The following is a 12,008-nucleotide window of genomic DNA, read 5'->3' on the forward strand; positions in this document are numbered from 1 at the left end:
CATCCATAGTCTCCTGGGCATTGACATTATGCCTATAGCTGGGGTGGGTGTCACCAGGTGAATATGGTGCTTGGGCTTAATGCCCCAGTTCAAATATCTGACCTAAAAACAGGCATGGATGGCCAGGGGAGGAACTCATCCCCTCTACATCTCAAAAATAAGCTGTGGTTAAAAGAACCAGTACGTCAAGTAACCACTGGCTTACAACATTTGCAAGACAATGGCCATGTCCTTTCGGAGGGTGGGGGGAGTCAACCACAGCACACACACTTCATTTGTTGCCTGCCATCACAATCCCACTCCCCACCCTACTTTCTTATTTGTTACTGAAAATGAGAATTCCTAAGGGGGAAAAAAGCCTAATAGTTTTTCTAGGCTTTTCTGGTTTCTGTTAGTTGTTCATTAAAGAACGACTCTTTCTCAAGGAGGTTCCAAGCTTCCTCCTGGGTGCTTTTCAATCCAAATCTGTGTTCTTAGAAACCTTTAATTTTCTCCTTCAGCTTTAGCTTAATTGTATCTCTGGTGCCTATTTTCTTTCTTCTTTTAAGTTCATGAGTTTATTTTTCTCTATCATTAAGGCAGAAGATCCATGCACTAAAGTTCCCATGTCTTCTCTGCTGCCTTTTGTCCTGAAGGAAGCAGTCTGTTACTGTTTGGAGGCAGTGTGGCTCTGAGCCTCAGTTTCCTCGTCTACAAATGGGGATATGATTATTTATCTGACAGAACTGTTGTTAAAGTTAGAATGAGCATTTATAAGGCACTCAGCACAGTGCCTGGCACCTAGGAGGTGCTAAAGAAATGTCCACTCAGGAAAGACGGGCTCCGTCCCTCACTCAGAGATCCTTGGGTTCCTAAGGACCCTGGTGGTCTCTCCTTACCTTCCACCTGAACTCCAAACCCACTCCTTCTCCAAACCTATTGGTTGGTTTTTCAGCTGTTCCCGAAGGAACCTTTCATCCCCTCTTGGCTCCATTCTCTGAGGCAGAACCTGTCAGGCCCCACCCTCTCGGTGCCTTAGAGTTTCTGCTGAGACAGTGTCAAATAATGGAATGTTTAAATCCCAGGATTCAATTCAATTCAACTAAATGCCAGAGTTGTTGGCTTCTGGGTCGGGGGCAGCTCCAGACAAGCGTGCATTCTCTCTTCTAGCATCCTCTCCAAAGTAGGTGGGAAGCAATGGGGTTCAGCACCTTGGGGAAATAACCTCTCTTTGTTATTGTTCCCTCATCCATAAAATGGGATAATAACAGAACCCATGGAAGGGTCCAGGTTCTATGGGGTCTGACACTTTAAAAACAACACAGACTTATGAATATGAAATTAAGAACAGGGCGTAAGCAGGAGCTTACTCAAGTGAGGGACCCTGAAGTCTGGGGTTCATTACCTTCAGGGTAAATCTGTGCTTAATCGAAGCAGTGGGGCTGTGGTGGGGTTTAAGTGAAAGACTATATGTAAAGTGCTCAGCACAGCTCCACACCTAGTAGGCTATTATAATGCTAATGATTATTACAGATATTTATAATAATTTTGATAAAATTATATGTTAACTCCATAAATAAAATTATAAAAAGAAACATGACAATAATTATAAAGCTTCCTTCTTTTCTCTTGTTCCTATCCTACTCATCAGAATGCAGTGGAGTGAGCCCCACTCCAGCTTGTCCTTACTTGAGGCTCTCTCTTCCTTAAACCTGTGGACCCCATTCTCTGGGAGTTTCCATTTCCTAGTTCCTCCATGTACTGTGGTCCCTAATCCCTGGAGTGGCTGTGTGTGTGTGTGTGTGTGTGTGTGTGTGTGTGTGTGTGATTGAGAGAGAGAGAGAGAGAGAGAGAGAGGAGAGAGAGAGGGAAAGAGACAGACAGACAAAGAAACAGAGAGAGAGAAAAAGCATTCTGTGGGGTGGATATTTGTTTCTCAGGGCAAGTTTGGTTGTGTAGCTTGGAGAAGGAAAGTGCTCTAAGAAACAAAGCAAATGCAGAATCTACTCCAAGGTCCCAGCCCCACCCTGCAGCCAGTACTGCAGGGTGTGGTGGACTTCGGGGAGAAGGACAGAAGGACAAAAGGACATGCTTCATAAATCCAGAGAAGCCACTGAAACCTAGACTTCAGCTGCTCCTCTCAGGAAGTGTCCTGCCCTTGAGATAAAATATCTGAAGTAATTTAAATCATATGTCTGACTGGAGATGGGGACACAAGGTGGGGGGACTTTTGTTTGTTCTTCCAAACTCCTCTCTCCTCTCCACAGCCTGGAGGTTCTCTTGTTCCAGAAGAGGATGGCGTTGGAGGGAGCCCCAGCCATGACTCACTCGGAGCTAATCCTTGGCAAATCCGTCACCATGGAAACTGCCAATCATCCATGCTTTTCATAGCTTAACAGAACATCTGCCAGGGGAAAGCCAAGTGATACAAATTGTTCGTCCTGCCTACCGTGTTTACACTGGGGCCCCTGGAAAACAGTGAGAGAGCCAGAGAGGCAATGTTCCATAGCAGGATGGTGGCCCAACTCTGGTCACTAATTAGCCGGGTGACCTTTAGCAATCCTTCATAAGCCCCTCTGTGCTCCTCCTTCCCCAGTTGGTCACATAAAAGATCAGTCCTTCTCAACCTGGTTGGGCCAAGGGGCGGTGGGAGAGACGGGGAAGCCCATCTCCGGAGAAGCGTGAGGTAAAACAAAAGGCCTGTGTAGATAGTTTCTTCAATATTATAATTTTATATTTGGACTTTTACAAAACAATATTTCATAATTTAAGCTGCAGAATATAAAGCTTGACTAATATTCTTAGGTAGCAATCTTTCTCAAAGGAAGGACAAATATACCCCTCTCTGGTCCAGGGAGGCATATCAGAATTTCTAGTGTAGGTGAGGGTTTCAGTATCATTATCAAAAGTGAATATGGATTAAAAAGAAAAAGTTGAGGGGCACCTGGGTGGTTCAGTTGGTTAAGCATCTGACTCTTGATTTCAGCTCAGGTCATAATCTCATGGTTTGTGAGACTGAGCCCTGTGTCCGGCTCCTCACTGTCAGTGCAGAGCCTGCTTGGGACTCTCTCTCTTTCTCTCTCTCTCTGCCCCTCCCCTACTCACGTTCACGCATGCTCTCTTTCTCTCTCTCAAAAGGAATAAATAAAATGAACGAGAAAGAAAGAAAGAAAGAAAGAAAGAAAGAAAGAAAGAAAGAAAGAAAAGAGGAAGGAAGGAAGGAAGGGGGGAAAGAAGGAAGGAAGGAAGGAAGGAAGGAAGGAAGGAAGGAAGGAAGGAAAAAGAAAGAAAGAATTGAGAGCTGCTGAACTAGCAGATCTCAAATGTTAGTCCCACTCAGACTCTGGGCCACTGTGTGGCTCTTCAAACCTCAGGCTGCTGCTAATTCCTTGCTGGAGGGAGAAGTACTGAAGAGGGGGGCACCCTCCCTGCACCACTCCCTGATGCCCCGTCAGACCAGGCATCCCCTCTCTTCTAAGACACAGGGCCCAGAGAGGCAAAGGAGGGGAAGTGTGGAGCAGCGTGGAGGGGGCCCAGCAGGGTCACACTATTGACACAAGCTCTTGTGGGTGCCTGAGGACGCCCCCTGGAGTGCGGCCAGCCAAAGAGGTCCACAACCCTGCCTCAGGTGTAACTGTGGCCCTGACACCCAGGCAGGGGTCCAAGGAAATGCTCAGGTGGGAAGTCTCTTGAAGGTGTGCTCTGCCTGTGTGGGGGAGGGAGGGCAAGTCAATATTTTCAAATGTCAACTTAAAAAAAAAATTTCCTCTATTCATTTTCCCCCTTGCATTTTCTGCCCATTCAAGAGGAAGTTGACATATATTTCATTGCCTTGAGGGAGATACGTGCCAGAAGGAAGCTTAATTTGCCTGCACCCTGTTTTGGGTTCTGTTTCTCAAAAGCCTGAGCCCTTAGGAGATTTTAGAGAAAAGGAACCGCAAAATAGGTGGGGGAAAGCATGGCAGGGGCGGGGGCGGGCAGTGGAGGGGGCGGCGTGGACATAGTTTGGTACATAGTTTGCTGGGTCCAGTGTAAATAAAAATATAAGATCCCTTGTTCAAAAATTATTAAGAGTTTTAGCAAAAGTAAATCATTACACCGAGCAGGGGGCCTTTCTGAGCGTGGGACCCAGTGTGAATGCATAGGTTCATGCCCATAAAGCTGGCCCTGGACAAAAGTGTCTGCCATATTATTACAGAAGATTGCCCCTGGAGCTGAAGGCAAGGAGATAAAGGCTCATAAGATCTGGAGCCGTGTGGATGTACGACCCACTCCTGGTCAGCACAGCAGGAGCCCCACAAGACCCCTGGAAGGAGGGCCTGGAAAGTGCATAGACTCTAAAGCATAGGGCTCCCTATGTACTTGAGCATGTACTTGAACAGATGTGCAGACAGGACATCTGGCTGTGTGTACAATGATGAAAAGCCAGACATGCCTTGGGACTTGATAAGACCCTAAGACCCTGGAACAAGATGGCAGGGCAATGTAGAGGCATTGATGAATGACTGACATTCATTTTTAATCATCCTGGCAGAATGAAGACTGAGTCAGAGACTGACTCTTTTCATTTCATAAAAATGAAAGAGATGCATTACTTCTGGCACATCTGGATTTGTGGACCAAGATTCTACCTGCCGCTCCTGAGGCCTAGCTCCAAGCTCACTTCTGTGGTCAGCCTGGGGGGTGGGGGTCAGGGCAGTGGGTCAGGTAGGAGACTGCTGTGGTGATCTATTGAGAGATGAGGCTTGGACCAGAGTGGTCAGGTGGTAGAGGTGGAAAGAAGTAGGAAGTAAAGGAGAAGCTCCTTTAGGAGGACTTGGAGGGTACTGGTGAGAAAGAGGATGTTATCATGAATAACTCCCCATTACTGGCATGAGCAATTGTTTGGATGGAGATGCCATTTCCTGAGATCAAGAGTAAGGAGAAGAACCAGTTGGGGGATGGGTGGGAGGGCTTGGTTCTGAACATGTTGGGTCTGAGATACCCAGTGGATGATGCCATGTAAGCAACTAAGAATATGATACGAAGCTTAGAGAAATCTGGGCCAGAGGTACAAGTCTGGGAGTCAACAGTCTTGTGAGTGGTCATTGAACAGTAGGCATGGATGAGATCCTAAGGAAAACAGTAGAGAAAGAAGAGAAAAACCCCAAAATTTAATGGGCAGGCAGAAGAGGATGTACCCAAATAGGCAAGTCAGAGAGGCAGGGGGCAGACCAGGAGGTGCTACATCAGAGAAGGCAAGAGAAAAGGAGGAAGTGGAGGTTGCCAGTCAAATGCACTGAGAAACTAGAGATGATAGTTGAACTGAATAGCATGGCAGCCACTGAAGACTCTGGAAAGGCCATTTCAGTAGAGAGGCAGGCTCGGAATTCCAAAAGAAGAGCATGCACAAAGGCAACAGGAGGCAGGAAATGGAGACAGGAGCACAAAGCCCCAGTGCTTGATTGTGAAAAGCAGAGAAAACATGCATTGCTGGAGGCCAGAGTGGGATTCAGGAAAGCTGATTAAAGGCGATTAACGTTGTTCATTTTTTTCATTTGCACAGCTTTACTGAGGTGTAACTAATAAACGATAAGCTGCACACGTTTAAAGTGTCATAATCTGGAAAGCTGTGACATAGGGATACACCTGTGAACCTATCACCACAGTCCAGAATAGTGTTTCATACCCCCAAATTTCCTTGTCCCTCCCTCCTGCTCCCCACACCCCTATTCCCCATCCACTGATCTCCCTTCTGTTACTATAGTCTGCATTTTCTAGAATTTTATATAAATGGAGTTTTGTATAATTTTATCTTTTAAAAAAAGTACTTGTTTTTGTCTGACTTCTTTCTTGCAGCACCATTAATTTTTTTCAATGTTTATTTTTGAGAGAGAGAGAGAGAGAGAGAGAGCACGCAAGCAGGGGAGGGGCTCACAAGCAGGCTCCAGGCTCTGAGCTGTCAGCACACAACCCAATGCAGGGCTCGAACTCACGAACTGTAAGATCAGGACCTGACCTGAAGTGGGACGCTTAACCAACTGAGCCACCCAGGTGCCCTGTGCAGCACTGTTATTTTGAGGTCCATCTGTATTGTTGCAGGTATCAATAGCTCATTCCTTTTTATTGTTGAGTAGTTTTACATGGATGGCTATACCATAATTTATCTATTTGTCAGTTGATGAATATTTGAATTATTTCTAGTTCATGACTATTACAAATTAAACTGTTTTAACAGTCATGCACAAGTCTTTACATGTTTTCACTTCTCTGCAGCGGATAACCAGGAGGGGATGGCTGGGTGTATATTTAGGTTTCTTTCTTTTAAGCCTATATAGTACCTGGTATTCCCAGGCAGTCGCCCATCCACGCACTAACCAGGCACAGCCCTGCTTACCTTCCAAGATCAGACACATTTATGGTGCTATGGCCATAGACTGTTCAATTTTTAAGAAATCATCCTACTGTTTTCCAAAATGGTTGCACAGTGTATGAGAGTTCCAGTTTTTTCCACATCCTTGCCAGCATTTGTCACGGGCAGCCTTTTAAAGTTTTAATATCCTAGTAGCTTCTCCTCCTTTTTCTATCCCTATGTTATTTGAGGAGAGGATCATGAGCAAGGAAATAGCCACATGAAGGCAGGCAGAGGGAAGAGGGGAGAAGGACACGGAGACAAGATCAGCCACACTCCAGGTCACTGATGCGGCCTGATCAAGAGTAAAATGCTTCTCTGAGTCTGTGCCATGGGACAAGTCCAGTCTCTAGCAAATGGTTATTTCTTATGATCATTCAGTCCACATGTTCGCTTACCACCTTCCGGGCCAAGGCCTGGAGCCTAAGACAAGAGTTCTAGAGGGATCTCAGCTTTGTAACGCTCCTCCCTGGCCACTGTAGAGCAGAAAAATAGGGAAGGTAGGGCAGGGAGATTCATTCATTGTCCAAGGGTCCTGATCTCACCCACACCCAGAACAGGGAGAAGACAATAGCATTTCTCTGCCCCCTGGAGAAAACTCACAGGTTGGGGTAGGGAGGAGGGGAGTTTCTAGACCAAGTTTGCACCCATTCTGTGGTGGAAGGGGCAGCTTGCCCTGCTAAGGAATCCATCCTGCTCAGCCCTAAGAGAAATATGTCTCCTCTACTGACCGGGCCAAGAGGTTTCAATAGATAGGTATGGAGGGTAAGGAAGAATAAATAATGCTGGAGCCTTCAGGAATTGTGGACAAGTAAACTCTCTGTTAATAGCTTTTTAGTCAAAGCTAAGGCCATCTCTAAAGTCAGATAGACATCCTAGGAGCATATGCAGGCCATTTATAATACTGAGTTTTAGAAACCAAGCATTTATACCCCTAATGCAGGAGTGAAAAAGGATCCAAATTACTATACCTGTAGCCGCTGGGAAGAACACCCCAAAAACAGTGAAAAAAGACTCTCCAGGGCTGTAATCTGGGAGAGTGTTGTTCTGTAGCAGTTCTGGTGAATACCCAATAAAACCGTGCTCTGAAATAATACAAAGGAGAGCAAAATGAGTCAAGTGAGAAGATACAGCATGCAGGCTTCCCTAGATTACAGGCCTAGCTTATATAAATTTAAATATTAAAAGGTAGGGGTCTGAGGTGCCTGGGTGGCTCAGTTGGTTGAGCGTCTGACTCTTGATTTTGGCTCAGGTCATGATCCCAGTGTCATGGGATAGAGCCCAGGGTCAGGCTCTGCGCTGACAGCACAGGGCCTGCTTGAGATTCTCTCTCTCCCTTTCTCTCTCCCCCTTCCCTGCTCTCTCTCTCTCTCCTCTCTCTCTCTCAAAATACATAAATAAACTTAAAAAAAAAAAGGTAGGGGCGTGTCTGTGAGAGAAAGGAAAAGGAAGAAGTCTGACAGAATCGGCCTTAACACTTCCAGGGCTGGATTTTGTATGTCTTTATCGACAGATATAGGTAGATAAAATGACTTGAAGGAGAACAATAGTTACCTCTGGGAAAGGGAGCATTTTCTTTTTTCCTTTTCTTCTTTTTTCTTTACAGATTTCCATATAGCTGGAATCTTTCACTGAGCATGTATCTATGTATTTTCTGTTAATTGAAAAAGTTAAGCTACTTTCCCTCTTCAGAAACCTTTCCACGGGTCCCTGTTAGCTGCAGAATATAGTCCAAACTCCTTAAGATGAATATCAAAGCCCTCTACAACCAGGCAACATGCCACCATTTCCTGCCTTTCCTCTGCCCAGAAGTCACAAAAATGACTCTCCACAAGAACACCAGTAATACCCATTCCTGTGTCCCTGCCTTCCAGCCCCTTCTCCCACATCTCTAAGCATCAATGCCATGCTCACTTTTTTTTTTTTATGTTTATTGATTTGTGAGTGGGGGAGGGACATAGGGAGAGGAGGACAGAGGATGTGAAGCAGGTTCTGCACTGACAGCAGAGAGCCTGATGAGGGGCTCAAACTCATGAACTGTGAGATCATGACCTGAGCCATAGTCTGATGCTCAACTGAGCTACTCAGGTGCCCCATTGTCATGCTCACTCTTTTTTTTTAAATTTTTTTAAATGTTTATTTATTTTTGAGAGAGACAGAGAGACTGAGTATGAGTGGGGGAGGGGCAGAGAGAGGGAGAGGGAGACACAGAATCCGAAGCAGGCTCCAGGCTCTGAGCTGTCAGCACACAGCCCGATGCGCGGCTTGAACTCACAAACCGCAAGATCATGACCTGAGCCGAAGTCGGACGCTTAACCGACTGAGCCACCCAGGCGCCCCACCATGCTCACTTTTAAAGCCCATCTCAAATGCTACTTCCTTTGGCTTTTACATCAACTCCTGATCAGAATCAATTCCTCCTAAGTGCCCTCATACTGTGACTGGCCATATTAGATCTTACCCCAACTAGACTCCTTGGGGCAAGAAATCCAGTCTCACAAATGTCTGCCCTCAAGAGTCAAGCACTGTGCCTGTCACACAAGAGGTAGGTGGCAAATATGGGTCACATTAAGAAGAATCTTTCTCTTAGATCTTGGCTATGGGCACATCTCGAATCCATGCTTTCACTTTGACTTGTTCATAGGCTGCTTTTTAGCAAGAACATCTCAGATCCGATTTCTTCAAAGCGTTTTAAACATTTGTACACTGACTTCAATAAAATTTTTCAGGTGGTTTTAAGCCTATTTTGTTTCTTTGTCAAAGGAGGTCACTTTGAAGAGCATCTGTGACATGTTAGTGGGCTGTGGAAGTTTAAGATCCAGATCAAGTATTCTTAGGCTCAGGAACATCCAGGATATCCAGCCTCTGCTTTTGAATCTCATCTCAGAGAATGAGTTAGTTTGTTCCTGTTAACTATAGCCTAAGAGAAGCCAGTCCTGCCCTCCTTCCCTCAACCCCCACAACCACATAGGATGGGCGTCTAGCCACCACTCCAGCCGACCCCTGGAGCTGTGGTGACAGAATTTCCTGCCCGACTGTCCTCCACCTACCTCGGGGCTTAGCTTCCCCCTGGGCCTCAATCCACAAAAGAGCTCCTGCTCACTCATGAGCCCAGTGAGATCACCAGCGCTTTTCACAGCTTCCAAGATTCATAACTTAATAGGAAAAATATTTTTAAAAAAAATAATAAAATGAAAGCTCAGTGAAGCACAAGGGACCCTTGGGAGTCCGGTCAAGACTTAAAATCACTGTCGATTGCTTTCTTCTGCCTGAATGCGGAATTTGTCCTGAGACATTAAATCCCAAGTACTGTGCAACATTTCTGAATGGTTTGGCATCTTCACAGCTGGTCTTCCCCTCATTAACAAAAAAGCAATAATGGCTGAGTTAACTTTAGTTTATCCGCTGGCTGACCCCACTGACTAGCCTTTCTGAGGTGAACACCAAGCCCAGCCTGCCTTGGAACAGAGTTCAGCCAAGCTGGAATGCTGCACAGGTCTGAAGGCCCATCTGAACGCAGGGCTGTGGGCATGCTGGGCGGGCCAGCCGTGCAGGACAGAAACACCTCATCAGGCTTCACTGATCCCTGCAGAGGAGGCCCATGGGAGCTCAGTCAGAGAGGGGTATATGAAGGCTTTGCCCAGGCCCCATGGATGAGTCTTCTCTCCCTCCACCCCACCAAGAACCACAGATTGAGAGCCTAAGTCACTTGGCTCTCATGGGGGTCTGTGAGGAGGCCTGCCTCATCCCGTCTCTGCAGGGCCTATGGCAGATGCGGCCCCACGCATTCCCCAGCACACGCTCACGCCAACATGCTGCTGAGACAGCCCTCTCCCTTCAGATGTGCTTCTGAATCTTTCTCAAGGAAATCATCTTAACTTTGAAAAGAACTTTATGGACAGAAACATTTCAATGCTTTACTTATAAAGATGTAAAATGGGGAGTCTAAATGCCTAACTATGGGGAACTGAAGTATTTTAAATGTTTATAAAGGGCTTTTAGCATCACAGAAAATTGTCCATGTTATGTATGATACATGGTGAAGCAAGAAACCTGGATACCATTTATAGTACAAATACCAAAAGAGTTTCAATATACACGTGTAAGAAAAGACTAGAAGGAAACATAAACATACTAACTATGGATATCTATATAATGCAATTATGAGCAATTTCTCTTTTCTTTTCATAAGTGTTCCACATTGTCTTTCACAAGTTAAAATTGACTTATCAAAAAAAACAACTATATCTTTCAGAAAAACAAACAAAACATCCCAGGACTGAAAGCCTACCTTCTCTAGACAACTTCTTTGTAAACAAGTATCTTTTCTTTCTTTCTTTTCTTTCTTTCTTTTCTTTCTTTCTTTCTTTCTTTCTTTCTTTCTTTCTTTCTTTCTATTTATACTCTATCTGCTTCTAGAAATGATTTAAGTGATTTATGAGAAAAAATAAAAGATGGGGCAGATAAAAAAAGAAAAAGAAAGGAAGAAAGAAAGAAAGAAAGAGGAAAGGAGGGAGGGAAAGGAGGGCGGAGAGGGAGAGGAAGGAAGGAAGGAAGGAAGGAAGGAAGGAAGGAAAGGGAGGGAGGAAGGAAGGAAGGAAAGAAGGAAGGAAGGAAGGAAGGAAGGAAGGAAGGAAGGAAGGAAGGAAGGAAGGAAGGAAGGAAAGGGAGGGAGGGAGGGAGGGAGGGAGGGAGGAAGGAAGGAAGGAAGGAAGGAAGGAAGGAAGGAAGGAAGAAAATGAAAGAGAAAGCACAGGGCTGAGCAGATCCCACCTGCAAATAAACTAAAATTAACTCAGCCACACCTCCATGAGACACGCCTGAGGTCTCCAAATAAGGCTCTGAGGTAAGATCCTGCAGTGATCACCCTCAGACTAGAATCCAAGGCCCAGAGGGATCATTTGACGACTATTTGGTCAAGCCCACTCAGGCAGGGACAGACCTCAGGCACAAGTGCCACTTTCCAATGGATGAGAAGGAGCTCCAGAAGCTTGCATTTCCTCTGCCTTTACCTTCCCAGGCCCTTATGACTCCCACCCCCTTACAACCTCACCACCTCAGGCCCCCAGTCCTGAGCCAGCCCCCAACGAGGTTTGGCCCTACTGGTCCCCACCCCAACTTCTGGGGACCCAGTCTCTATCCCACACCCCAAGCCAAGTCAAGCTGAACCTCAAGCTTATGGCAGGGTGGGTGCCCAGTTCAGGCACTGATGTCCCTGCCTGGCTTGTACTTGCTGGCTGAGGCATGGGGTGAGATCAGCTGGTCATATCCAGGGCACAGGGCTGAGAGGACCCCACCTGCCATGTCCTCTTACAGTGCATCCTCAAGCCTGATGTACTAACATCCAGAACAAAGGTTCTTAATTTGGCTAGTTTTGGCCCCGTTTGAAAATCTGTTGAAAGCTGTCCCCACAGACAACACATTTTACACATCATTTGGAGGTTCCCAGGCCTTTGAAGTCTCTTTGAGGGACATGTACCCCGAAGTTCAGGACTTCCACACTAGGGCTGCTTCTGCACCTGAGACTTCCGCCAGGCCCTGCACCCCTATGGCCTCCCATGCCCTGACTGCTACCATGCCCTACCTCGCAGTGGCAGCAGCCCCAGGTGACACAGCCAGCAAGTTTCATACCGCAGTC

General features: G+C 46.1%; 1 protein-coding gene across 1 annotated transcript in view; it reads right to left on the bottom strand.

Moving 5' to 3' along the window:
• SLC12A8 (solute carrier family 12 member 8) overlaps nucleotides 1–12,008 on the bottom strand; it is a 144,349-nt gene that overhangs the window by 48,803 nt on the left and 83,538 nt on the right. The window contains exon 6 of the mRNA XM_042956675.1: nucleotides 7,342–7,455. Within this exon, the coding sequence (XP_042812609.1) occupies nucleotides 7,342–7,455 (114 nt within the window). The remainder of the gene's footprint in view (nucleotides 1–7,341; nucleotides 7,456–12,008) is intronic.

Source organism: Panthera tigris, chromosome C2 (genome assembly GCF_018350195.1).
Source record: "Panthera tigris isolate Pti1 chromosome C2, P.tigris_Pti1_mat1.1, whole genome shotgun sequence".
In the NCBI taxonomy this organism is placed as follows: Eukaryota; Metazoa; Chordata; class Mammalia; order Carnivora; family Felidae; genus Panthera; species Panthera tigris.